Raw genomic sequence first — 23,750 nt, 5'->3', positions numbered from 1 at the left:
ATAATTCAGTCATGCCATGCTCTTGCAAAGACCTCCATTGGCTTCCTACTTCTGGAAAACTGTTTACACAAACCTCTAGAGCTCACTCTGGTGAAGCCTCTCCAAATAATTACTGGAATTCTTAACCCCTTCAAGGTCTGAGCACACTTTATCCTCACCAACAGTACACTGCTTCTTCCAGGCATTCTCCCCTCCTCCTTCATTTGAAATTCCATATCAGCCTGCCTTTCGCAAGAGACCAACAATAAGAGATATATGGCTGCTCCCTCACACTCCGGATGCAATTACCGCTGTGTCTGCTTGTGGTTTTTCTACCCATGAGTCCATGCAGTTTTCAGAGCAAACTAGAAAAACATTTCATAAGTTGGAGATGGTGGGTTTTTAAAAAAAGTCTGCCCCCACCCTAATTGGGAAGGCAAGGGGACATTTCTGTGTTAGAAAAGTCAAATAATAAAAATAAAGCTTTGACATCAAATCTAAACATCCTGGTACTCTTGGGCAATACGTATAAAGCAAATGGTCTTTTTCATTCCATGCCCCTGGCCTTAGGACTTCACTCCCTGGTATGGCAAAAGGGAATTCTTCATTCAGCTACCTCAAGACTAAACCTACAATACTGCTTTTTAATGCACGTAAAGCACCATGAAATGGTTATATTCTGAGGGCTAGCTTGGGGTGTATCTGTTTACAAGTCAGCTTCACTGAGATGAAAGTGTCATTTACACAGTTACCCCAGGAGTATTACTATATGGCTCACTCTAGCTTTTCTGCTAAATAGACACCTTTAATATTGATATAATATGGTAGCAACTAGAGACCGTAGTCATAGATGATCAGGGCTCTGTTGTGCTAGGCAACAGACAGACACATCACAATGAGATGGATGGACACTATGCTATATTGCACATGCATTTCATGTATCTTAACTATTAACCAAATTTCAAAGGTAAGTGTTTTATTATTTAACTCACATTATCCCATTTGATGCAGCTTGTCCAGGAAGAATACTACAGAGGAACAGATTTAACCAAGAATAAATTGACATGCAGTCATGAGGATCCTCACACAAAGTAACAAAGGAAAATGTAAGGTGTTAGTGAACAAAGAATGTTGGTATTCTTACTATACAAGTTGGAGTTTACTTGAGGAGTTGACATGATGTCAAATTAGTGTCTATCATTTGTTTCTTAGGTGTTGGTCATAAAACATCATGCAAATAAAAAGAAAGCTCTTAAGGCTGTAGAAGAGAATTCAATATTAAAGGGTTTTTTTGGCAGGGGGCAGGGCTGATAAGAACCCATTATACAGAAAAGGTGCACAGAAGGGAAAATGTGCTGAACGTTAGTGGAGCAGGAAGATAGAATACATTATCTCATCTAATCTAATCTACAGGGACATATGAATACATATTAAATTTGTGTGTAGGACCAGAAATCCCCTACTTGGCACTGCAGAACAACAATCTCCAGTGCAATGGGAATTCAGCTTAACTTCTCTTGGCATAGAAAGTCAATTGGCTCTATGTACGTTTACAGTTTTTGATGCATCATGTAATAAAATTACCTCTCTCATATATGGTGAGGATGAATTATTTTGTAAACTGCCTGGACAAAGAAAAGAGCTAAACAAAGTACTGTGCTAAGTATTATCATAGGGCAAATAGAACAGCATTGAATGGACAAAGAGAGGTGGCTAGCCATCACCTAAAGACCATCTTAAACTGGAGGGACTAAAGCAGATCACCCGCACATCCTCTAAAAACTTCCCTGTACTGGGTGGCATGGCTGCTTGTCTATAACGCTGAAGTGTACCAGATGGGTGACTGAGCTGCTCCACCACTACATGGGTCAAACGAGGGGTGTTTGACTGACTCTAAGGGTCTACACAGCAACTAGACACTCGCAGTTGGCCTATGCCAACTGGTTATGGGGCTCTGGCTGCAGGGCTGCTGTGTAGACTTCCGGTCTCAGACTGCATCCTGAGCTCTGGGACCCTCCCACCCTGCCTGCCCTCTGAAGGCCACCTTGCAGTGGTGAGAGGAAGTGAGTTGCCCACCCATCCCCGATGAGAGATCCTGGAAAACAGGAGGGGTCAGGATAGAGGCTGGGCAAAAGTTCAACCCAATCCCTATTTTTCCCAAGCCATCCTTAATACAAACTATACATTTGGCAAAATGATTCTGTGTCGGGCTGAGACCTTGGATAACAAATTACAGCCCAGAGCATAATTGTTATGACTGAGTTTTAAATGTCTGTAAATAGAGAGTAGCAATGGAAAGGCTCAAGTGACCTTACACATAGCAGTGTGACTACACCAGGACAGCCGGGGTGGGATGGGGTAGGAAGATTGCTACTAAAGCAAGCCCTTCCGATTCTCTTAGTTTGAGAAATTCATAGTCTTTTTAAGCAAAATATCTGGTGTGGCAGCATCTTCGTTTTTACTTTAACCTTTTGTTCTATCTTCAGGGGATGGTTGGGACCCAGCCAGTATGGTCAGTGAGAGCTCAAACTCTGCAACGAGTCAGTCAGAACAACTGTGAAGCACCTGGCTAACTGCTGCCAGCTGGCCACTTGCTGTGGTGGGCTGGGTTAAATGACCCACCTCCCTTAAGAGGAAGACAAGAATCTATTGCAAGGGGTTGGGGGAGAGAGACTCTGTTTGGGGGAGGAGAGTCTGGGAAAAAGGGGTGGGGTATTCACTGGGTGAAAGGGAATTCATTTTGATGACAATGGTCCCTATTACTATCTAAGTGTAATTGACCCTATCTACTCTTCCTATACTAATAGAAACTTAAACTAACCCAGCACTCATTATTCCAAGGTACCTCAGAGTCAGTGACTTAAAGCTACATAAAATATTTGAAAAGCTGCTTTCAATGAGAAAGACTGAGCTCAAATTATATGAAAAGATACTAACAGACTTGACTCATTGTTCCCTAACCAAAGTGATAGCACTGAAGCGGCAGACAGCTCCATTCCAAAAGAGCAGCTGTCCATTTGTCCTCTAGAAGATCCAAGGTACCCAACCTCTCCTGTTTGCTAGGTAGGAAGTGATCATGGGATTTCTGGAAAATTGTGGGCTAGAGCAGGGGTAGCCAACCTTAGCCTGAGAAGGAGCCAGAATTTACCAATGTACATTGCCAAAGAGCCACAGTAATACTTCAGCAGCTCCCCCACCCACCGGCAGCCCCACTGATCAGCACCTCCCCCTGCCCCTCCTGATCAGCTGTTTCATGGCATGCAGGAGGCTCTGGGGGGGGAGGAGCAAGGGCATGGCAGGCTCAGGGGATGGGGTGGGAAGGGCTGGAGTGGGGCAGGGCCTGTGGCAGAGCCAGAGGTTGAGCAGTGAGCATCCCCTGGCACATTGGAAAGCTGGCACCTGTAGCTCCAGCCCCGGAGTCGGTGCCTATACAAGGAGCCGCATATTAACTTCTGAAGAGCCACATATGGCTCCGGAGACACAGGCTGGCCACCCATGGGCTAGAGGATTCCGGCTGTTATCATCCTAAACATGCTGTGTTCCTTTATAATAGCCTCCAGTGGAAACCTGAGCAAGCATGTGGCTAGAGTACAGCATGGAGCACTGTAGATTTCTTGCAAGTGTTATAATTCACAGAAGACATATGCGAGAGTGCTTGTTACAGGTACTGTCGAGATAGGCTAAACCATACTAAGTAATTGCCAAAAAAATCACCAGTGTGTGAAGTGCAGCCTGCAGCCAGATGCATCCTGGGGCTGCCCCATATTTTTCATATGGAGATTAACCCAATGAAACAAAGTCTCATAAAGTAATGCTCCATCTTGATCTGTGATAATCTCCAATATTGTAATTTCTGAACCACACTTCTATTTATTAAAAAGAATAGGATGCCTACAAAATACTCCATTTTGTACAATTTGGGCTTCTGGAAAGTTGTCAGCATAGCCCTCCACTGAGCAAAATTTGCATCTCTGCTCTTCCTCACCCATTCTAAGGGAACACCATGTCTCACACAGGACCAAAATCAGCATGGAGACTTAAGAACAACAGTATGTCAAAACGCATCCTGGACAATGCCATTTTAAGCAGTAACAATACAAACTAACAGTTCGGGAGGAAATTCCCCCCCCCCCCCCCCCCCCCCAGACACTGGCGGGCTGTTGAGGAATACTCAAAAATTTATTTTAATAGGCTGCAGCCGACAGAGGGGAACCTGTATCAACTGTCACCAAGCCCAATTATTAACACTTCCTGACAGCAGATTTGTTTTTTATTTACACAAGTCATAACTGCTTTGGTATTTGAATGTACTGTGGGTCATCTGGATCTCAGTCACACCACAACTATCTCACTAAAAGGAATTAGGGAGCTGCATGCATGGAAATATGCAGAGTGATTATTCATGATCAGATCTGTTTTACAATACTCAAAGAGGCAAGAGCCTTTGAATCTGAAAATCAGCTGGCATTAACATTCCCACTAAAGCAAAGCTCCACTAATGTGCAAAAAAGCAGAGTAGAAAGATCTCAGAGGAGAAATTGTTTAGTCACTGTAATGAAGACTAAGTATATTGTGTTTAAATATTTATTAAATTGTGATTTCAGCGCTTGGGAAAGGTGCTAAACTGTTATCCTGGAGACTGAAGACTTCTGTTTATCCATATAACAGTGACAATATGGACAGCAGTTGTGCAAGCTTTCCCCGCACTAGAGCAATGAGGGGAAAGCTAGGGTTGAGTGGGTAGTTCAGTCTCCATTGCCGATTTTGCCCTTGGTCACTCTGAACTTCTTCTTTGCCAACTGTGGTGGTGATGGGACTGGTGGTTTTGCTGATGGGAACACCCGTCCATTGGGAAATGCATAGACACCATAGGCCATCTGGCAATGAGTTTGGACCAACAAATTTATTGTGGTATAATCATTTGCAACTATTTAGAATAGCTTATTCATAATTGAAAACAAAAGAAATCTCTATTACTGATTTCAGCTGATAAAACCTCAGCACCACTGTCAAGAAGGAGAAATTTTTCCCTAGTGCATGTAGTTGTCATAGTAACAGATTATAGAAAGATATTACTTTTTTTAAACAAGTGATTCTGAGATATTTCTCTTACTGTTGACACCAAAAAATGTAACCTGGACATCACTTCCTGTTACTTCTCTTTGGTTATCGAGTCATTTCCATCTCAAGTGTGAGCAAAGATATTTGGTACCATCTCATCCATACAATGTACAGGTCACCAGTAATCTAATAAATCCCTGAAGAAGCAATTGGCAATGTGTACATCACCAGTTTACACTTCTGAGTCAGTAACATGTTACTTTCCCAAAGTAACTGTAACAACCCTAACTGCATATTTGACTTGAGTATGATCATTATTTAATACTGTATATCTGTATATCTAGATTATTGTCTGATAGTCAGTTTCAATGTAGGAGATAGGGGCAGGACATCACAGAGTTGGATATAGCTTCCCCAATTCTCTGCCTTGTGCAGCTCTAGTCCCAGTGCTGGAATTGAGACTATTCTAATCTACACCAGCTGCCAAAGGTCACTAAGGGACTGTGTGCCGGCTGAGAATTGCTTGACAGCGGTGGTCCTCAAGCCATACTCCCTGCCCTTCCTGGTATGCTCCCTGTAAAGGGACTAGGAATGGCTGGATATGCCAGTTGAGAGCACCCCCCAGCTGTCCAGATATCGCCAGTATTCAGGCTCTTTACATTGCACCTCCTGAGTGCAAAGGAGACAAATTGGGGTGGAATTAATATGCCCCTAATTTCACCAATAAAATCAGTTTCCTGCCATGAATTATCCTGCCATTCTTCCCCCACCAAAAAAATATTAAAAAAAAATCATCAATCTCATATGGAGTGTATAATGAAAATAAGATAGTATTAAAGAGAGAATACTGTCTCGTGGTTGGAACAGAGGATTGGGAGTAAGAATTCCTGGGTTCTGACAGTTGCTGGGAGACAGAGGCAAAGTGAGCTATGCTCACTGTTTACCCATTCATAAAATGGGTACGAAAATCTCTCTTGTACAGGGGAGTGGAGGCTTAATTAAGTCTGTAAAATGCTTTGGGAGTCTTTAGTAGGTACTGTGCAAGTACATGATTTTAGCATTGTGAATACTGGAACTGGTTCACATTGACTCCATGGTGAATGGATTATGGACTTGAGCCCACGATTATTCTGCATGTGGAAATCCTATGGAAGTCAATGGGACACCTGAGCGCAGCTTAATGCCATGATTTGGCCATGTATGCAAACAATATAATTTCACCAGTAATGAATAATTTAAGTCCAGGAACCTCTTTATAATGATCAGGCCCTTCTTTCTTTGAAAGAGTCTCCACATAAAAGCTTACCCAGCAGCCCCTTGGTCAGGCACCTTGAGGAAGTCCAGACTTTCTGGTTGGTGTGAAGTCTTGTCTGATCCCGCCGACAGTTGCTGTGGTAAAGGTGGGCGCACCATAGTTGTATACAGGTTCTTCTGACTGGCTCGTTGGTTTGCTGGAGTGTGAGGATGTGGCACAAATTGTGGGCTTTTTATCAGTCCATTTTGATGGTGACCTAGAAGTATAAAAAAGCATGAACCCATGACGTACAACTGTGAGAATAAGGCGGCCTCCTTTCTGCAGTGTTCAGCTTTGTCTGCAGTTCCACTGTCAATTATCACTTGGACTCAACTTTCAAGGAATTTGAAAACTCAGAGCAAAATTCAGCAGAGATCCCCAACTTTGCTCTGTACATAGGCCAGAGTTACTGAAAACTCATCCTAAGACCCTTGTTTAAGGGTTCATGACCCCTGTTTAAGTTTCAGGTATGTGATAAAACTCTAAATGATCACTGGGATTTGCAAAGCTCTTGGTTTAGCAAAACCATGCATTTTTGATCTTGGCTGCTGTTTAACCTTAGCCCTTGTGTTTTAAAACCATTGCATGGGGGTTTAGCCATCTGTGGCTTCCCAGTAAAGACAATGGACTTCCAATGGCTTCAATGGACTTTGGGTCAGGCCTTTGATCTTCCTAAAGTTAAAGGGAGTCAGATGGGGAAAACCCTATAGAGCTCTCTGAACACTGGCTTTATTACACCTTACAAATCAACATTATTTTAAATAAAAAGGTTTTTATTTAAAATAATGTTGATTTAAATGTTTGCCCGTTTAACAGAAGCACTAAATGATAGAAAAGGTGTATTCAGATGCTTTCTGACTCTCTCACAGATCAAATAGTGGCTCCTATTTTGGATTTTGCATGTGATAATATGGGCAATGAGAAACTTAATTTGACAGAGTTTACTCATGATCAGGAGGGACTTATGAAAATTATTTACTGCATGTGTGTGTGTAACTAATCAGTCACTCACATTTACCATCCTCCACTGATGTTGCATGGTACAGCATGAGGCATGAAGTTAAAGGCAATGCTTGGTCTTATACACATTAGAGACTGTGCTGGCCTGCACAGAGCCCTGCAGGAGGTGTGCTGCCTTTACCTGTCCTTGAACCACGGTGCAGCACTTCACACGCCCTTCCAGAAAACTTGCCTCTAAAACACACTTAAAAAAAAACAAAACAAAAAAAAACCACCTACCTACCTCTGAGCTCATTGCAGAAGAAGTTACTTGCCTGTAACCGGAGGTTCTTCGAGATGTGTGGTCCCTATTTGGATTCCAAACATGGGTGCATATGGCATGCCTGTGCACCCATGTTTGGAATCCACATACGGACTATCACTCGAAGAATCAGGGCTTATGAGCTCAATCCTGCATTCCTTCCATGCCCCAAACTCCCACTACATTAAATCAAAGCAGGACTGGGCAATACATGCATCACCATCCGGTGACCCTCTCCACTCCCCGAATGGAGTTAAAAGCAGTGGCCAGCTGGACAACTAGCACACTGAAGAATCACAGTGATGAAATAGGAGTTCATTCATTAGTATTTCCTCATGACACTGGGTCCTGGAAGAGTTTACAGAAAATCTAGGACATACTGGCCTTCCATTGACATTGCATGACCTTCAGTTCCTAACAGTTCCCCTGATACTATGGCAGCAGTTTAAGTCCCACCCTTTTTCAGGATCCTATATTCTAAAAAATAAATTCTAGCACCAATGTGTCAATCTAGACTATTAGATAAAATCTAGTTTTATCTTATCTTTTATGGACATCTCTATTAAGGTTTATTTTAAAGTAAATGCATACACAGGAATGTGTGCATCTGTAGTCCCATTATGATTTTAAAATGGTCATGAATACATTGGAATCTCTCTTATGTGGCAACTCAAGAGGCTGACAAACAGTCTGCTTTCCCCCACTTGTGGGGCAAGTAGAATTGTACTTAGTGGCTGGAATTTTCATCAGAGACTAAGGATTTAGGTCCCCAAATCACATGGCGCCTAATTTCCTTTGACAATCCCAGTCTATCTGTTTGGAATACTCTGTGATGTTTTCTTAACACAGTAGGTTGCCTAATAAGGGTGGTTTCTTGTACAGGTGTACCAATAAGGAACACACTGCAAGAGCAGCAGATAGTTTTTGTATGTTAACTGGCTATTTAAAAAATCTTTTTTCTTTTTTAAACAAAAAATCTTGAAGTGACCTAGTACAGATCTGGAGGGATGTCAGGTGTTCAGCCTGCCTCTGAGAGGCTTCACAAGGGAGAATGAGGCAACTCAGGTTCACCTTGGACTAATTAACTCACTGAGTAACTATGAAGTAGTTAATTAGGCAGGGAAGCACCTGGGCATGATAAAAGGGAAGGCAGTGAGGAGGAAGGGGGAAACTAGGAGAACAGGGTGTTCCTAGGGAGTGTAGGAAGAACAGTCTTCTACAGAGAAAGCATCTGGGGATACCTAATGAGGGGGGGACACTAGCAATAGAAACCCAGGGAGAATGCTCCTGGGTGGGAGAGTTTTCAGCAGGAAACCATAAGCTGTCCTGAAGAAGGGTCCTTGTGGTTCGGCCTCCATGGGAGGACCTTGACCCAAAAGGAGGGACTATTCCCCAGCTATTGCCAAGAAGAGCCCTGACTCCAGAAGAGGGTTCTGGGTCATGAAAGCCTTGCTGCTGATAAGGGGCTTGGATGTAACTTGGGTTGATGGATTAAGACTGACTCAGCCCATCTTCCCTACAGATGCAGAGCGGGAGGTCTCTTCATGTGATGTTCTGCCTTTGGGGTTGAATAAAGTAGATCACCGCATGTTTGCTGTGATAGTCAGTAGTGTGCAGAGTTGAACCCTAGACGGATATCAGTAGGGTCTCTTATTTTCACTTGTACCCTTACTCTAAATTACTCTTATTTGTTACAAACTCGCAGGACAGAACAATATTTTGTTCCCTAATCCTTCCCAAGATTTCTTTGCAAAATGCTCCCTTTAAATGAGAAGCAGCCACTTAGCATTATCCTTTTTTTCCTGAAATACTAACAGTAACCTTCATGTCTAAAGCTGAGCCAGATCACTAAATTAAACACAATTCTAAGGGGGTGATGTTCAAGATACAAACTTCTGCGGGAGTTCCTCCTTCAGGGAAACTGAGACAAAGATGCAATGATGGGCTGTCAGAGGGTGTCACCTGGGTGAGGTCCCCCATTACACCCATATTTGCTATTGAACTGTGGATGCTCCAGAGCATAGGGGCCACTACAAGATCTAAACTCAATGTGGCTGTCCTTTGCATTCCTGATTCTTAAACACTGACAAAAGTGTTTGCAACTGTTGTTAAAATTAAACAAGCTGCTGCTGGCTTGACTTTTCATGTAACCCTGAACAAATATTTACTGCCTAATTACAAACATCCGGAAGCACTGTTTTGTAAAAGAAATGTTGATCCAATCTTAACTACTGCAGTGCAAGAATCCAATTGCTTAATTGTTGTAAACAGGCATGGCATCTTGGAAAACAATTCCACGCAATCCTTTGCCTGAGACACACACTGAACTTTGTCTTGCCTAAGTTAGTACTGTATGATTTAAACTTTTATTATTTAATCTGGCAAAGAGTGTCTGCTTTAGACATGAAGTTTTCTCCTAGCATTGTACTTCTTTTCTAAGATAAGTGGTTGCTCCTTATTGAAAAAGGACATTTTGGAAAGAAATCTTGGGACGTGTTAGGTAAATGAAATAGCGTTCTTTCCTGTAAACTCATACTCTAATTTCTTATTTTAAGGGCAAAAATGAAAATAACAGACACAGTTTAGTGACATCAATCTAGAATTCAACTTTGCACCCTACTTAATAGCACAGCTAACATGAAGGGAACTAGTTTATTCAACCCCAAGGGGAGAACGTCTCATGGAGAGACTGCATCTTCTGCACCTACGTACTGGCACAGCTCACGTGCATTAGCATATACGAAAGCTGTTGCATAACAGGAAGGAAATGAGGCATAACTCCAGTTCCATTATGCGTGGTAGTGAGAGCGCAGTGACAAGGCTGAGTATTGTCTAGTCCTGTGCTGTGTGTATATATTGCGTCCTAAAATGGAAGATGCATTGAAGCAACTGCACATTCAGTGTTCTGTAGCAAGAGGCTATATATATTGGCATCCATGACAATTGACATGAGACACCTCCAGCTGAACACTAGTCTCAGAGTAAGTGCCAGTGGATTTGAAGGACGGGTTTGATATAACGCCTGTCACACTGAGGAGCCTAATTAAACATGCAAATTTCAGTTAGGGTGATTTCAAAAATACTTTTAGAACTGAAGGGAAAAAACCCCCACTGCAAAGCGTTCTGGAGAATGATGCCCAGCTGCGACATCAAAGAAAGAAACTGAATCTGGAATGCTGCCTTAGCCAAAGTGCAAGATAACTTACCTGGGGGAGGTGGAGCAGCCCTCATGGGGTAATTCTGACTTTGAGTCCTCTGGGAATACCCTCGGCTTTGGGTAATGTTCCGTCTCGTGGGGCCTAAAATAAACACACTAAACTCTGTCAGATTGCAGTCCTCTGTGTAGCATTCAGTAAACAAGTCCTTATGCTGAATGTCAGATCCTCATTCTTGATCAGAGGGAGCCAGGTGAAATTCAGGTTTTGGCCAAGTTGTGGTTAGCATAGCACACGAAGGCCTGGGGGATCAAAGGTAACTTAATGCCATTTTAACAAACTCACCCAGTCCTGGGGTCAGCTGTGGTCCAGGTGAGCTTTAATCATAAACCTGGTCTAAAGTGGCACCCAACTCTCATTAGCCCCAAGGAATGTTCCAAAAGCGAGGGAGGGCTGGCATAATGGTGCTTCAAACACACCCTTTTGTCTAGTAATTTCTTTATTCTGTAAGTCCACTATGCCAAGGGTTACTGCAGCTCTGTGCCACTAGAAGATTCTCCCTTGTCAGAATCCTTCACCAGTTAGTTCTATGGCTCCTTTGCACCACTGGAGTGGCACAAGCTGGCCATATTGTGGCTGAGAACTCACCTTCTGTTTTTGAATTAAAGGGCTATAGAGAAAATTGTGTGTGTGTGTGTTAAGGGAGCATGAGAGGTAGAGGGCGGTACTCCACAGCTGTAAGAACATAGGAACAAAGCAGGCTAAATATGGTTTGAAAATAACTCATGACGTGCACAAGACTTAAGCTCCTGTTTGAGAGGCTATAACATTTGACAACAGGTTATTACAAGGTCTGTTACATCTGTGGCTCTTCCTTACCCGAATGGAACAGGGAACAATGCAAATGGGGCTCCCCCCTGCTGTCTTCAGAACCCCCTTACATGAGGAAGGAAGGCTTCACAGCACAGAGGTACTCTGAGGCAAAGCTAATGCATCCTCAGGAACTATTACATTTGGAGCGGATTCCTTGCTGTTGTATCACTCCATAATTTGCTACTGGCACCTTTTTCTCCTAGCCCTGCCTGCCCCTCTCCTCAGACATGGATCCGCAAACCAGAGAAGGGTTCTCTGTGGATTTTGTGGAAGAGGGTGCCCTTTGTGGATGGGATGAATGTCTGATCTGCCACTTGTGTTCTGTCCCATGCTGCAAGACTAGATTTCTTATGTCCCAGGGCCATGAGTTTCAGAGGCATCCACTAGCAGTCAGTGTGCACTGCTGAATTAACAGTGAATCCAACAAAGGCTTTACAAGGAGATGCAAGTATGTTGCAGCGTTACAGTCTGCAACCTACTCTTCCTGTAAATGCCACAGAGAAACAAAGAACATAGGGTTCAGAGTAACAGCCGTGTTAGTCTGTATTCGCAAAAAGAAAAGGAGTACTTGTGGCACCTTAGAGACTAACCAATTTATTTGAGCATGAGCTTTCGTGAGCTACAGCTCACTTCATCGGATGCATACCGTGGAAACTGCAGCAGACTTTATATATACACAGAAATCATAAAACAATACCTCCTCCCACCCCACTGTCCTGCTGGTAATAGCTTATCTAAAGTGATCATCAAGTTGGGCCATTTCCAGCACAAATCCAGGTTTTCTCACCCTCCACCTCCCCCCCCCCCACACACACACAAACTCACTCTCCTGCTGGTAATAGCCCATCCAAAGTGACAACTCCCTACACAATGTGCATGATAATCAAGGTGGGCCATTTCCTGCACAAATCCAGGTTCTCTCACCCCCTTACCCCCCTCCAAAAACCACACACACAAACTCACTCTCCTGCTGGTAATAGCTCATCCAAAGTGACCACTCTCCCTACAATGTGCATGGTAATTAAGGTGGGCCATGTCCAGCACAAATCCAGGCTCTCTCACCCCCCCCCCCTTTTTCCCCCCGGGGACACACACACACACACACACACACACAAACTCACTCTCCTGCTGGCAATAGCTCATCCAAACTGACCACTCTCCAAGTTTAAATCCAAGTTTAACCAGAACATCTGTGGGGGGGGGGAGGTAAAGTATTACCAGCAGAACAGTAGGTAAGGTAGGTAGATAAGCTATTACCAGCAGGACAGTGGGGTGGGAGGAGGTATTGTTTCATGATCTCTGTGTGTATATAAAGTCTGCTGCAGTTTCCACGGTATACATCCGATGAAGTGAGCTGTAGCTCACGAAAGCTCATGCTCAAATAAATTGGTTAGTCTCTAAGGTGCCACAAGTACTCCTTTTCTTTTTAAAGAACATAGGGTAGGTGGTGGATAGGGAAGAGACTGAGAAATAAAGGTAAAACGAACAGCCAAAAACAAGACTCTGATCCATTCAGAAAGACAGTCAAAGGGAAATTCATACTTACGGGAATTCTTTGGTAGTCCTGGTCCTATGCTGACCTGCAGCACCTTGTTACTTGGCTTGAGAATAGCTAAATCTCCTTGGCCTTGCATAAATTGCACTTGGCGAGAACCACCTGCACTCCATGGTCCCCAATTCTCCTTCTTCAGCTTCACTTCAAGTCTAATGCAAGTACACACACACAGACAAAAAGAGAAGCATTCACATACAAGACTCAGGGAACATCACTAACCAACAGATTAGCTTTACAATGGGAAAAAATAAACAGGTTGATGTCAAATCAACCTTGCTGATATCTATAGCTGAGAGTATTTTAAACTGAACAAAACATAGTTTCATGCCTTTTTGTGTACTATATGACATTATTAACTGTTCTTGGGAAACCTACACAAACAAGGTTATAAGATGCTCTCAATGAAGTTTTGAGGACAAATGTTCAAAGGTTTGAACAATACATGTATATACACTATCTACCACATCACCCAGTGTATCTGCAGAACCCTGCATAGGTGCATGCTAGGGGGTGTCACATACCCAGATACCCATTAGTGTATGCCATTATTGACATATGCATGCAAATACACTTATTTGTGGGAGCTAGGGGAACATGTACATTTTTGCACATGTACTTATGTCCTCTTTTGAAGATACAGGCCTCTATCAAAATTCAAATAGTCTCGTTCACAGCTTGTATCTGCAAATGCGTATTACCTTCAATGCACTGTAGCTAGAGATGAGCTCAGGCAGCCATGATGTGCAAAACCTCAGTTGTTATGCACTGCTTTTTACAATGGTAAAACCAAAACCACCTCTGTTATTGGCTTTGGATTCCCAGTCTATATGACTATATCAGGGATCTGCGGTCCACTGGGAGCTGCGAGCAGCCATACCTGCAGACACTCAGGTAAACAAAGCATCTCGCGGCCCGCCAGGGGCTTACCCTGATGAAGCCGTGAACCAAGTTTGGGAACCCCTAGACTATATGGAACCTTTTACACTTTTTCCTACTCACCCTTGTCATTATCAAGCTAAAATGATATTCTTCCTTAAATAATTCTTAGACTGCTTTGACTGGAATAAAACAGACATGTAAATTCCAGGCTCAATGTCATTAATTTGCTTACTTCATAGGAGTATTAGCAAGAATACAATTTTATTGATATGGTTTCCAGCATGCACTTAAAGCAAAAAACCAGCCCCAACATGCAAACAAAATCCTACAAATTCAAGTTCTCTAACATCTGGAGTTTTCTTTGGACAAACATCTAGAAGTTCAGATACTTATCCAAGCTACCCCCACTGATCCCTGCAGGCCTCTGTCCCCACAAAATCTAAACTCCTACCCTAAATAAGAGACCCCTTTTCCACCAACTACCCATCACTCTGGCCTTATCTTCCCATTATGTATCTAAGCACGTATATCACATGCAACAGTGTAGTACTTCAGCATCTCTAGGGTAAGGCCAAGGAGTACATAATGGGACTGAAGAGAATTCTCCCTTCTTAGGGCATGACGTACCAGCACAGCCCACTCTGCAGCTGCTACTGCGTTGTCCTCCTCTAAGAGAGGAAGGGTTTGGACTGTGAATCCATGTGGCTGTTCATTGACTGGCCTAACCCTCATTGCAGTTGGGAGAACTAACACAGAGAACTGCTGGGTAGGCACACTGATGGTGAAGAATTTCCCTTGTGTGGCCTCTCGATAACCTGATGCCCCGCTCAGCACAGCAAGGGAAGTTTTGCTGTATTAAGGTCCCACTGCACACAGAGAATGAGAAGTGGGGAGTGGCTAGGATTTGATCCTAAGGTATTACACAGGTTATGCAAGAAAGTCTTCTAGCTTTCTAAGCACATGAGTATGCAGGCATTCACACTTCACACATCTCCATGGGTCTGTAACAGACGATGGAATATAAATATGAGAATCCAATGCTTACACTAACCTGGTTTTTGCATCTTTACCCTGGCAGCAAGAAGAAACAGCTGTTTAATATTTTTTTTAAAATCCGTTGGGAAAACAGTTACTCACGTATTGCTAAATTTCAGAGGTAGTTTTCTTTGTGTTTTCTCCTCATATCTCTTAGATAAAAGGCTTAAAAATTCTGTTTTGAAGACCGATTCAAGCAAACTATCATATTCCTGCTCATGTAGAATGAAAATGTCATCCTGCATTGTGCTGTAAAGAAATCAGACCAGGCATTATTCAGCCTTGAATCCAAAGTGCAAAAGTAGCCCTGCATTTTAATAGCATTTGAAAGCAATCATGGTGATTTTTAAAAAATCTAATGAAGAATTAATAGCTGAGTTTTGCTCTTAGATAATGGTTCTTTGTTTCAGCTGCTGGTAATGGGATCCCCAAAACAATCTTCTTGTGTGATATCTGAATACAAATCAGTCATTTTAAGTTAATTATTGTTATTATAAAATGGGAACATGTGCTACAATTAAGAGCTCATATCCTTAACAACAGCAAAGTTAGCCATTAAGACTGGATTTGTAGAACGTTGTATAAAGTTAATTAAAAAAGCTGAAAAAGAAATACTTCTTTTAAAATGAGACTGAAACACAAACCAATAAAAGCAAAGCAAGCTCCCAATGCTGCATCACCTTTAACTTGCACTCCCTGAACTTAGACAGTGAAGCAAACACAGACCCTGGATAAGGTCCATAGCTGGTGTAAGTCAGCATCACTCCACTGAACTTAATGGAGTGATTCCAATTTACACCAGTTGAGGATCCTATAAACTCATACAGGTAGAGTCCCAAGGCCACCTGGAACTCTGCTAAAGGACTGGGCTTGATTGATTCTGCAAAATTCTGGAATCCCCATGATAGCAAATTCTCTGTTGTGATTCCAAGTCACCAAGCCAGGTTTATCAGCCTTAATGTTTTAATAGTTCTTGTTTATATATAATTCTCTTTTCTGTCATAGAGGCTATGTGGTCCAGGACAGTAAGCACGGTTCAATGAGCCAAGACTTCCTGAGCCATGTCATTTAGTCACTGTGTCTGCTCCTCTGTGCCCCATTTTCTATTCTGTAAAAGGGGGCATCAATGCTTACCTCACAGTTCAATGGGAGCTAGGTGCCTTTATACCTCTGAGGATCTAAGCCTGAGTTACTACTGGTACAGCACTTTGAAGATGTAAAAAGAAAAGGAGGACTTGTGGCACCTTAGAGATTAACCAATTTATTTGAGCATGAGCTTTCGTGAGCTAAAGTGTTAAGCATAATTATCATATTACTGACTTCAATGGTGCCATGCCAATTTACACCAGCTCACAAACTGACCCCCTGTCTCTTTCTCCCCTTTTTGTGAAGAAATGGGCTTATCAGATATTGTAATAATGATTCACTTCAAAAAGCTGTACCCTTTTTTAAGAGGTTGGGTGCCCTTTTTGCAGGGGTGCTTTCTGCAGAGTGACTGAAGCCACAGCTTCTCTGATATTCCACCAGTCTTAGGTCTTCTTGTCAGAGTGTTCCCTCATGGCTTCTCTAGTGGGTAGTGGTTTTAGTACTGATGTGCTAATATCCCAGCCCTCTGGCTAGGAACTGAAGCATTTTAAAGGAAGGCTGTGGGAGGATTCCAGAACACTTTTTTGAAGGGATGAAGTCTGTGTCTCTCTCACTTGCTCATACTTTTTCACCAAGAAGTGGTCACAGTAGGTTACAAAGCAAGGACACTGACATCATGGTTACATGTCTGACCAGGCTATGACTGAGGAAGAAGGTGTCTGGGTGATTTATAACAAATGTTCTCCACAAACACCCCAAACAGTTGCAATTAAAAGCTCCGTTTTAGAGGCATGTGAGTGCAAAATCACTAGAAGAGGCTTATATTTTTATCAAAAGGCTCCATTCCCCATTCGCATTATCCTGGTCACATGCATAAAGCCATGAAACAAAAACTTGCAAGTGTATTTGTTCTCCTACTCTGATTCAGACTAATCTTTGGATCGGTCTACCTTCTTACTCATGTGTTTGGGCTGCAATTTCTTACAGATGTTAGAAGCTGCACACTGGTTTTAAAGGCACCCATACCAGTGTGAGGCTTTGTTGCATACTGGCCTCCCTTTCATCTTCTGTTCTGACTGCTAACAACATTAGAAAATATTGGGTTACTCTCTCAGCATATTAGATGTCACATACTAAGCAAAAGCGGAAGGTGTTGTCTGCATTTCTCGCTGAAAAGAAATGAATTTGTATTTCAGCATTTTATATCCTATTAGATTTACAGTTAATATTCATTTAGAAAGGCTCTTTTTAAACTGCAGTTTATTAGAAGTAGCTACTACAGTAATACTCAGAGGGTCAATATCCATGTACTCTAGTGACTGCAACTGAAAGCTGTGGCAAACCATACCTCTCAATAGCCAGGTGGAAAGGAAGCCAAAATTACATGGCTGTCAGCAGATGACTTCATTTCTCAAAAAAGTACATATGGGAGTAAATCAAAATAAGTCACTGATGTCTAAAAGAAATCTGGATATTTATTACTTCAACACATCATAATAAAATAGAAGAGGACTAATTAGGTCAAGCACACAAGGTTCTTTCACCTAATTCAGTCTTCTCACTCTTACAATTACCTATTTTCTGATTACCTGGCTATTAATTAACTTCCCCTTTTGGGCACACCCTTTTACAATGATCCTTTCCCAGCATGCCTGGCTGATAGCTGGCCCTTTAAATGTGGGAGAAGCAACCAGCAGCAGCTCTTTGATATTCATTTTCCCTCAAATTGCTGTGGGCTGCAAGTCTCTCCCTTACAGAGTGTGAGTATTTATTTATATATATATATATACAAAAGAGAGAGAATACCTATCAGCCCATTCTAGATGCCCTTGATGAGAGGACTTGTGGCACCTTAGAGACTAACAAATTTGTTTGAGCATAAGCTTTCACATCTGATGAAGTGAGCTGTAGCTCATGAAAGCTTATGCTCAAATAAATTTGTTAGTCTCTAAGGTGCCACAAGTCCTCCTTTTCTTTTTGCTGATCCAGACTAACACGGCTGCTACGCTGAAACTTAAAATACAAGTGTCAACACTCACTCTACTCCTCTGTAACCAAACCACAGCAATTCCATCCCAGGTAATCCCCAAACAGAACATTAAGGAGAGGAAAAGTTGAACCTTCGTACTTCTCTGACAATTAATCACCCTTTCTCCCTCCCTCATCCCCATTTTAAAAAATGCTTTCTTCTATTCTGAGTGCTCCTGTTAAATCAGAACAGTTTAGAAAAGAAATGAACCCTTTGAAATGCCCTTTACATAAGTATAATTGTAATCCAGTCTATATGACCTGATGAAAATTTAATTTAGCATATTTTCCTTCTGGGGTATATTCAGACTCATTTCCAGGTTGGCTCAGAATCCAATTATTTTAAATATATTCAAAAACATGCAGAAATTTCCAGGCTGAGAAAGATTGTGTTGAAAATTAGGGGATTGATTTGTGTTTGAGAGAATAATAGAGAATTTAAATAGAAATAGTACTCCGTGAGGTTTCTGAACTCCGTGTGTTTGAAAGAAAAAAAAAGAGAGGCAGATTGTTTTTCTACAAGAATACTCGGCCTTTGGTAACATACAGGCACACAAATTGGCATTAAGTGTACAACAGGAAGGATTCTATACTATTCCAATAGTTCAGTAAAAATCTATTAAGAATGGCAATGAAAACTTTTAATTCTTGCCATTTTCAGGGCAGAAGTATCTCAGATGCCCCATAAAGTCTGGTCCTATTACAGATAGTAACCTTTGTGCCCTTCTTCCTACTTGATTTAGCATGGCTACCCTAACTCAATAGAGAACAAGAACCTGTGTAAGAAATATTCATTCTGAGTACGGCCCACACTAAAATGAAAACATTAAAAAAAAGACAACTCTCACTATGTTTATTTTTTTAAACATGGAGACAATGTGATATATTCCATCATGTGCCAGCAATGCCCCTCTACCATGTACACTGGTAAACTGGACAGTCTCTACGTAAAAGAATAAATGGACACAAATCAGACATCAAGAATTATAACATTCAAAAACCAGTTGGAGAACACTTCAATCTCTCTGGTCACTCGACTACAGACCTAAAAGTGGCAATACTTCAACAAAAAACCTTCAGAAACAGACTCCAAGGAGAGACTGCTGAATTGGAATTAATTTGCAAACTGGATACAATTAACTTAGGCTTGAATAGAGACTGGGAGTGGATGGGTCATTACACAAAGTAAAACTATTTCCCCATGTTTATCTCCTCCCCCCCGACCCCCCGAACTGTTCTTCAGACCTTCTTGTCAACTGCTGGAAATGGCCCAGCTTGATTATCACTACAAAAGGTTCCCCCCCACCCCACTCTCCTGCTGGTAATAGCTCACCTTAAGTGATCACTCTGGTTACAGTGTGTATGGTAACACCCATTGTTTCATGTTCTCTATGTATATAAATCTCCCCATTGTATTTTCCACTGAATGTATCCGATGAAGTGAGCTGTAGCTCACGAAAGCTTATGCTCAAATAAATTTGTTAGTCTCTAAGGTGCCACAAGTACTCCTTTTCTTATGCCATGTAATTTCTGAAATTTTTGGAAGCCACAAGCATTGGTTTATGACGATAACAGCACATTGACAACTCATGGTCAAAGCCTCATTAAATATAACATCAATATAATAAATATAGAGTTCTGAATTCATCAGATTTGGTTTATCTACAGAAAGGTATGCTCCCATCTGAAGTAATGAGTGTAACCACTCTTACTGAGTTGGCAGTCTGGAGGCATGCTTCTTTTTAGCTTACTCAGTACAGCTGTATACACAGAGTACTAGGGTCCTAGTCTGAGTGTCTAGATGTAGTAATTTTCAGGACCCACACTCAGTTTAGTTTTCAAGCACCAGAATAAGAGACTTCACTCTAACGTCCAGCCAACACCTATTACTGTAGCCATTCACGGTTGCAATTCTTGTTATAACTGTGTGACAAATAAAACAACACAGGCCTGCTTTGAAAATGCTGTGGAAAAGAACAGGACCAGTATGTGTTAACCTATCTGCTTAGAAATGCCATAGAATGAGCGGGCACATTTTACACCCTGTTTTACACTGGACTAGTATGAGACAGGTATTTATAAACATGTACTTCAAAAGTTTGCTTTTAGTTATCAACCCATAATACTTAAGTATGGGAATATTTTAAAAATAATTAGTTTCGTTTAATATTTAATTCCTCTTATTGCCCTAAGCAGATGGTTCTGTATCATTGTGTACTGAATGTCAATCTAAATGCCAGCACTAGCAAAATGTGATAACTAAAAAGATGGCAGGAGAGTTTGTTCTCTCCTTCTGTGAGGGAGGAAGTGTTTTAGATGGGTATCCATTTGTCTGATGTGCAGTTTCTTGCTGTTTTGTACTGAGTCACCTGGAAGTGGTTTATAAGCATTATGTGACCACAGAAGCTATTTCCTGTAATCTGGAATGTGTCTGTCCCTGAGTCAGCAGAAGTACTTAGCAGACTAACCAGCATTAAAGTCTTAATGTAGAATGGCCAGAGAGAACACCACTCCAGGAAGTAGGACTCACACAAAAAATACTCAAAAAGCATTAGGAATTACTTCTAAGACAGACCTTTGGATCAAAAGTCATTACCACCTCTTAATGTTAATGCAGACGGAGAACATTTTTCTGGGAAGCCATGGGCCAAACTGAGAACTCCTGTAAAAGAACTACTGATTGCACCACATTAACAGGTACTCAGAAAATCTGTATGTGTTTGTGTGTAAATGTAAGTGTGTGTACTCCTGTAGCTAGCATATTGGTAAGAACGGAAAAGCAGTTTGGTTTCAGAACTGCCAGTCCCCTTGCCTTTGTTAATTTTCAAATTCACTGAATAGTGCTTATATAATTCCAGCCCTAGTAAACAACCTCCCCTCTCCTGTTCCTACATGATTTTTCTCTGCCAACAGAAAGAACCTGGCCAGGCACTGACCTTAGGGAAACAGAAAGAATTCTCTCCACCTCAATCCTCCGCTTTAACACCTCCTTCACCAGGCCTTTTTCTGGCCCCTGCTTCACCTTTTCACGCCCAATCAGATATATGCACTTTGGAGTGAGGACAAGGTCTCGTTTCACGCCCTGAAATGTGAAATGATTTGAAAAAATATAGATGTACAGCATCAACAAAATACACAGGCACCTGAAATTAGCTAAATAAGAAGGACATGAATGGGTCACAGATACATAATGTACCAGATTTATTTTGTTTGGGGAGCAGTGGAAGGAGGATGTAGAGAAGTGGGTGAATGTTATTCAGCTTGGATTGCATTTAGATAAAGATAGAGCTTTGCTCCTTATTCTCTATTTCTTAATTCCAACACCACTTTCTACCCAGCATCTGCCACAGCCCCTTCTGTCCTTGGGACAGAAAGTTTGAAAATGATATAACATGGACCATGGCTAAAGAATGTGATGGAATCCTCTATCCGTTTGTCCCAAGAGTGATAGTTTTCCTTCAGATCTGAAATCCCAGGTTGTATGGAACTGCCCTATACCCTATTTACAATCAGAAATTGATGTTTTCCAAGCATGGTGGAGTTTCCTTTCTAGGGTAGTTCCTAAAAAACACTGCTTCATAACTTAGACAGCATGACTAGACCAAGGATCATGAGGTTTTTTTGTAACCATACCTTAAATCGCCTGTCATATTTAGTAATCGTGTCTGCAAAATCAATCTTCTCCCGTTTCCCTACAAACTGACGTAGCTCTGGATGTTCCTCCATGCCTATGTAGTCCCCAATAAAGTTCCTGTTGATGCTATTTCGCCTTCTCTCTTTCTTGTTCAGCAACAGATCTGAGGCTTGAACACCAAAAGAATACATTAATAAATACTGCTAACCAAAGAACTTTCTAAATTCATGAAAAGAAAGAGCTCACAGGGCTTCAAGAGGAGCTTAACATTAGAAGAAAATTTAGGCAAATCTGGCAGGTGAAAAAAGGCACTGGTTAAGCTGGTAATCCTTTTGACAGGCAGATGTGTGCTTTGAAAGCCATACCTATTTAAATACTTTGCCCAGAATGGAGAGCCACCTCCAGAATTAGGGGAAGTTCTGATGCAAACCTGATCTCTGTGGAACTATCTCTAAGAACAACTACCAAAAAGAAAGAAAGAAAGAAAGAAAGAAAGAAAGAAAGAAAGAAAGAAAGAAAGAAAGAAAGAAAGAAAGAAAGAAAGAAAGAAAGAAAGAAAGAAAGAAGTTGTAGAACTATATTGCTTAGCAAGATTTGTCCCTGGAAATGAAATAGTATCTATATCTAGCACCAATCCACGAAACCTGAATTATTACTCAAAGTCCTCTGCCATCATAACAGATTTGTTTTCTAATAAGCATCAGACATTTTTCAAAACATGCACACCTCACCTTTGGTTTAGAGTTAAGGGCTTGTAGAAGTGTTTTGCTATTGCCCAGGAAGGCAATAAAGCATGACAAACTCTAGGATGGAATTTGTATTAGTCCCAAGTCCCAGCTTCTGTTTAGTTGTGGAAAGCTCTCTCCCTCACTACTAGATAACTTCTATCCCTACCACTTCAAATTGTTAGCAAAATGCACTCAACCTTAAACAAAGCAATGCAAGAGTTTGCACTCCAGGATAGGAGATATTACTTTGCTCATTTGAATCATGCTCTGTTTCTGGCTCTGGGATAGCTCCTACAGCATTAGAAGTAAAGACATACCTTCTTCTCTCATTTGTACATACTTCTTCCTGGCCATGTATTTCCTCCATGCCTTCTGGATTGCCCGAGCATATCCATCATACTTCCTTTCTCTCATCTCTTCAAGCAAAAACAGCTACAGATAAAGAGGAAAAATAGGTCAAAAACTTTAGGTGAGGAATAAGTGAGCTTGGAAAAATCCACATTTCACTTTCAACCTCCATGGATGCCACCTATTTGTTACACTCCAGAACCAAGAGTGCCTTACAACCACTGTCAGTGGGCCCAGCATCAGACTGGGAAAGAAAGCTCTTGCAGGGAAAGGAGGAAGTGTCCTCTGATGGTGATATGGGCAACGATGGCTCATGTAGAGTCTACCCCCTACTCCTGCTGCCAAAGTCTGGAGGACGGTGAATAGGGATAGTCTTTTCTCCCTGCAGCACTGCTATCGCAACTTTAGGCTGTGATTCTCTAGTGGGCCCTGCTCAGTCGTACTGCATGACCTGCCCTCCTGCATTTGCTGCTTCTTGGCTGAATCTGGGCAGGACATTGCCAGAGTACAGGAGGTGGCTGGTCTTGTCCTAGATAACACGTCATAATGGATCCATAACTTGATACTGTCCTCTCATTTCACATACAGGAGGCATCAGAGGGTGGATAAATACTAGCTCCTGCACTGTCCAAGTCTGAATTTCAAACTCCTTGTGCCTCTTGGTTACACTTCAGTAATGGAAGCCCCCTGGATGGTTCTGTGGGTCCAAGTTACTCGGGGTTCCCTGGCAGGTTCCCTGGCAGACATGGCTTGGATCGGGATCAGTGAATCTGTGCAGGATATACTGATCCTTGGCAAGGTTTTAGGGGGTTTCTGGGAAATTTCCCTGGATGC

The 23,750-nt window shown here is 41.9% G+C and overlaps 1 protein-coding gene across 2 annotated transcripts in view; it reads right to left on the bottom strand.

Annotated features, from left to right (window-relative positions):
* Positions 1-23,750, bottom strand: part of MYO1E (myosin IE) — a 141,771-nt gene that overhangs the window by 7,717 nt on the left and 110,304 nt on the right. Inside the window, exons 20-26 of one of the 2 annotated variants that reach the window (XM_073303726.1) lie at positions 22,886-23,000; positions 21,840-22,009; positions 21,143-21,288; positions 15,195-15,341; positions 13,170-13,327; positions 10,802-10,894; positions 6,347-6,551 (exon numbers count right to left, since the gene is read on the bottom strand). In XM_073303726.1, coding sequence (XP_073159827.1) covers positions 6,347-6,551; positions 10,802-10,894; positions 13,170-13,327; positions 15,195-15,341; positions 21,143-21,288; positions 21,840-22,009; positions 22,886-23,000 — 1,034 coding nt within the window. The remainder of the gene's footprint in view (positions 1-6,346; positions 6,552-10,801; positions 10,895-13,169; positions 13,328-15,194; positions 15,342-21,142; positions 21,289-21,839; positions 22,010-22,885; positions 23,001-23,750) is intronic. The other variant, XM_073303728.1, reaches the window with a different exon arrangement.

The sequence above is a fragment of the Lepidochelys kempii genome, chromosome 10, assembly GCF_965140265.1.
Source record: "Lepidochelys kempii isolate rLepKem1 chromosome 10, rLepKem1.hap2, whole genome shotgun sequence".
Taxonomy (NCBI): Eukaryota; Metazoa; Chordata; order Testudines; family Cheloniidae; genus Lepidochelys; species Lepidochelys kempii.
The sequence above is the reverse complement of the archived record's forward strand: the minus strand, read 5'-3'. Positions and strand labels throughout refer to the sequence as shown.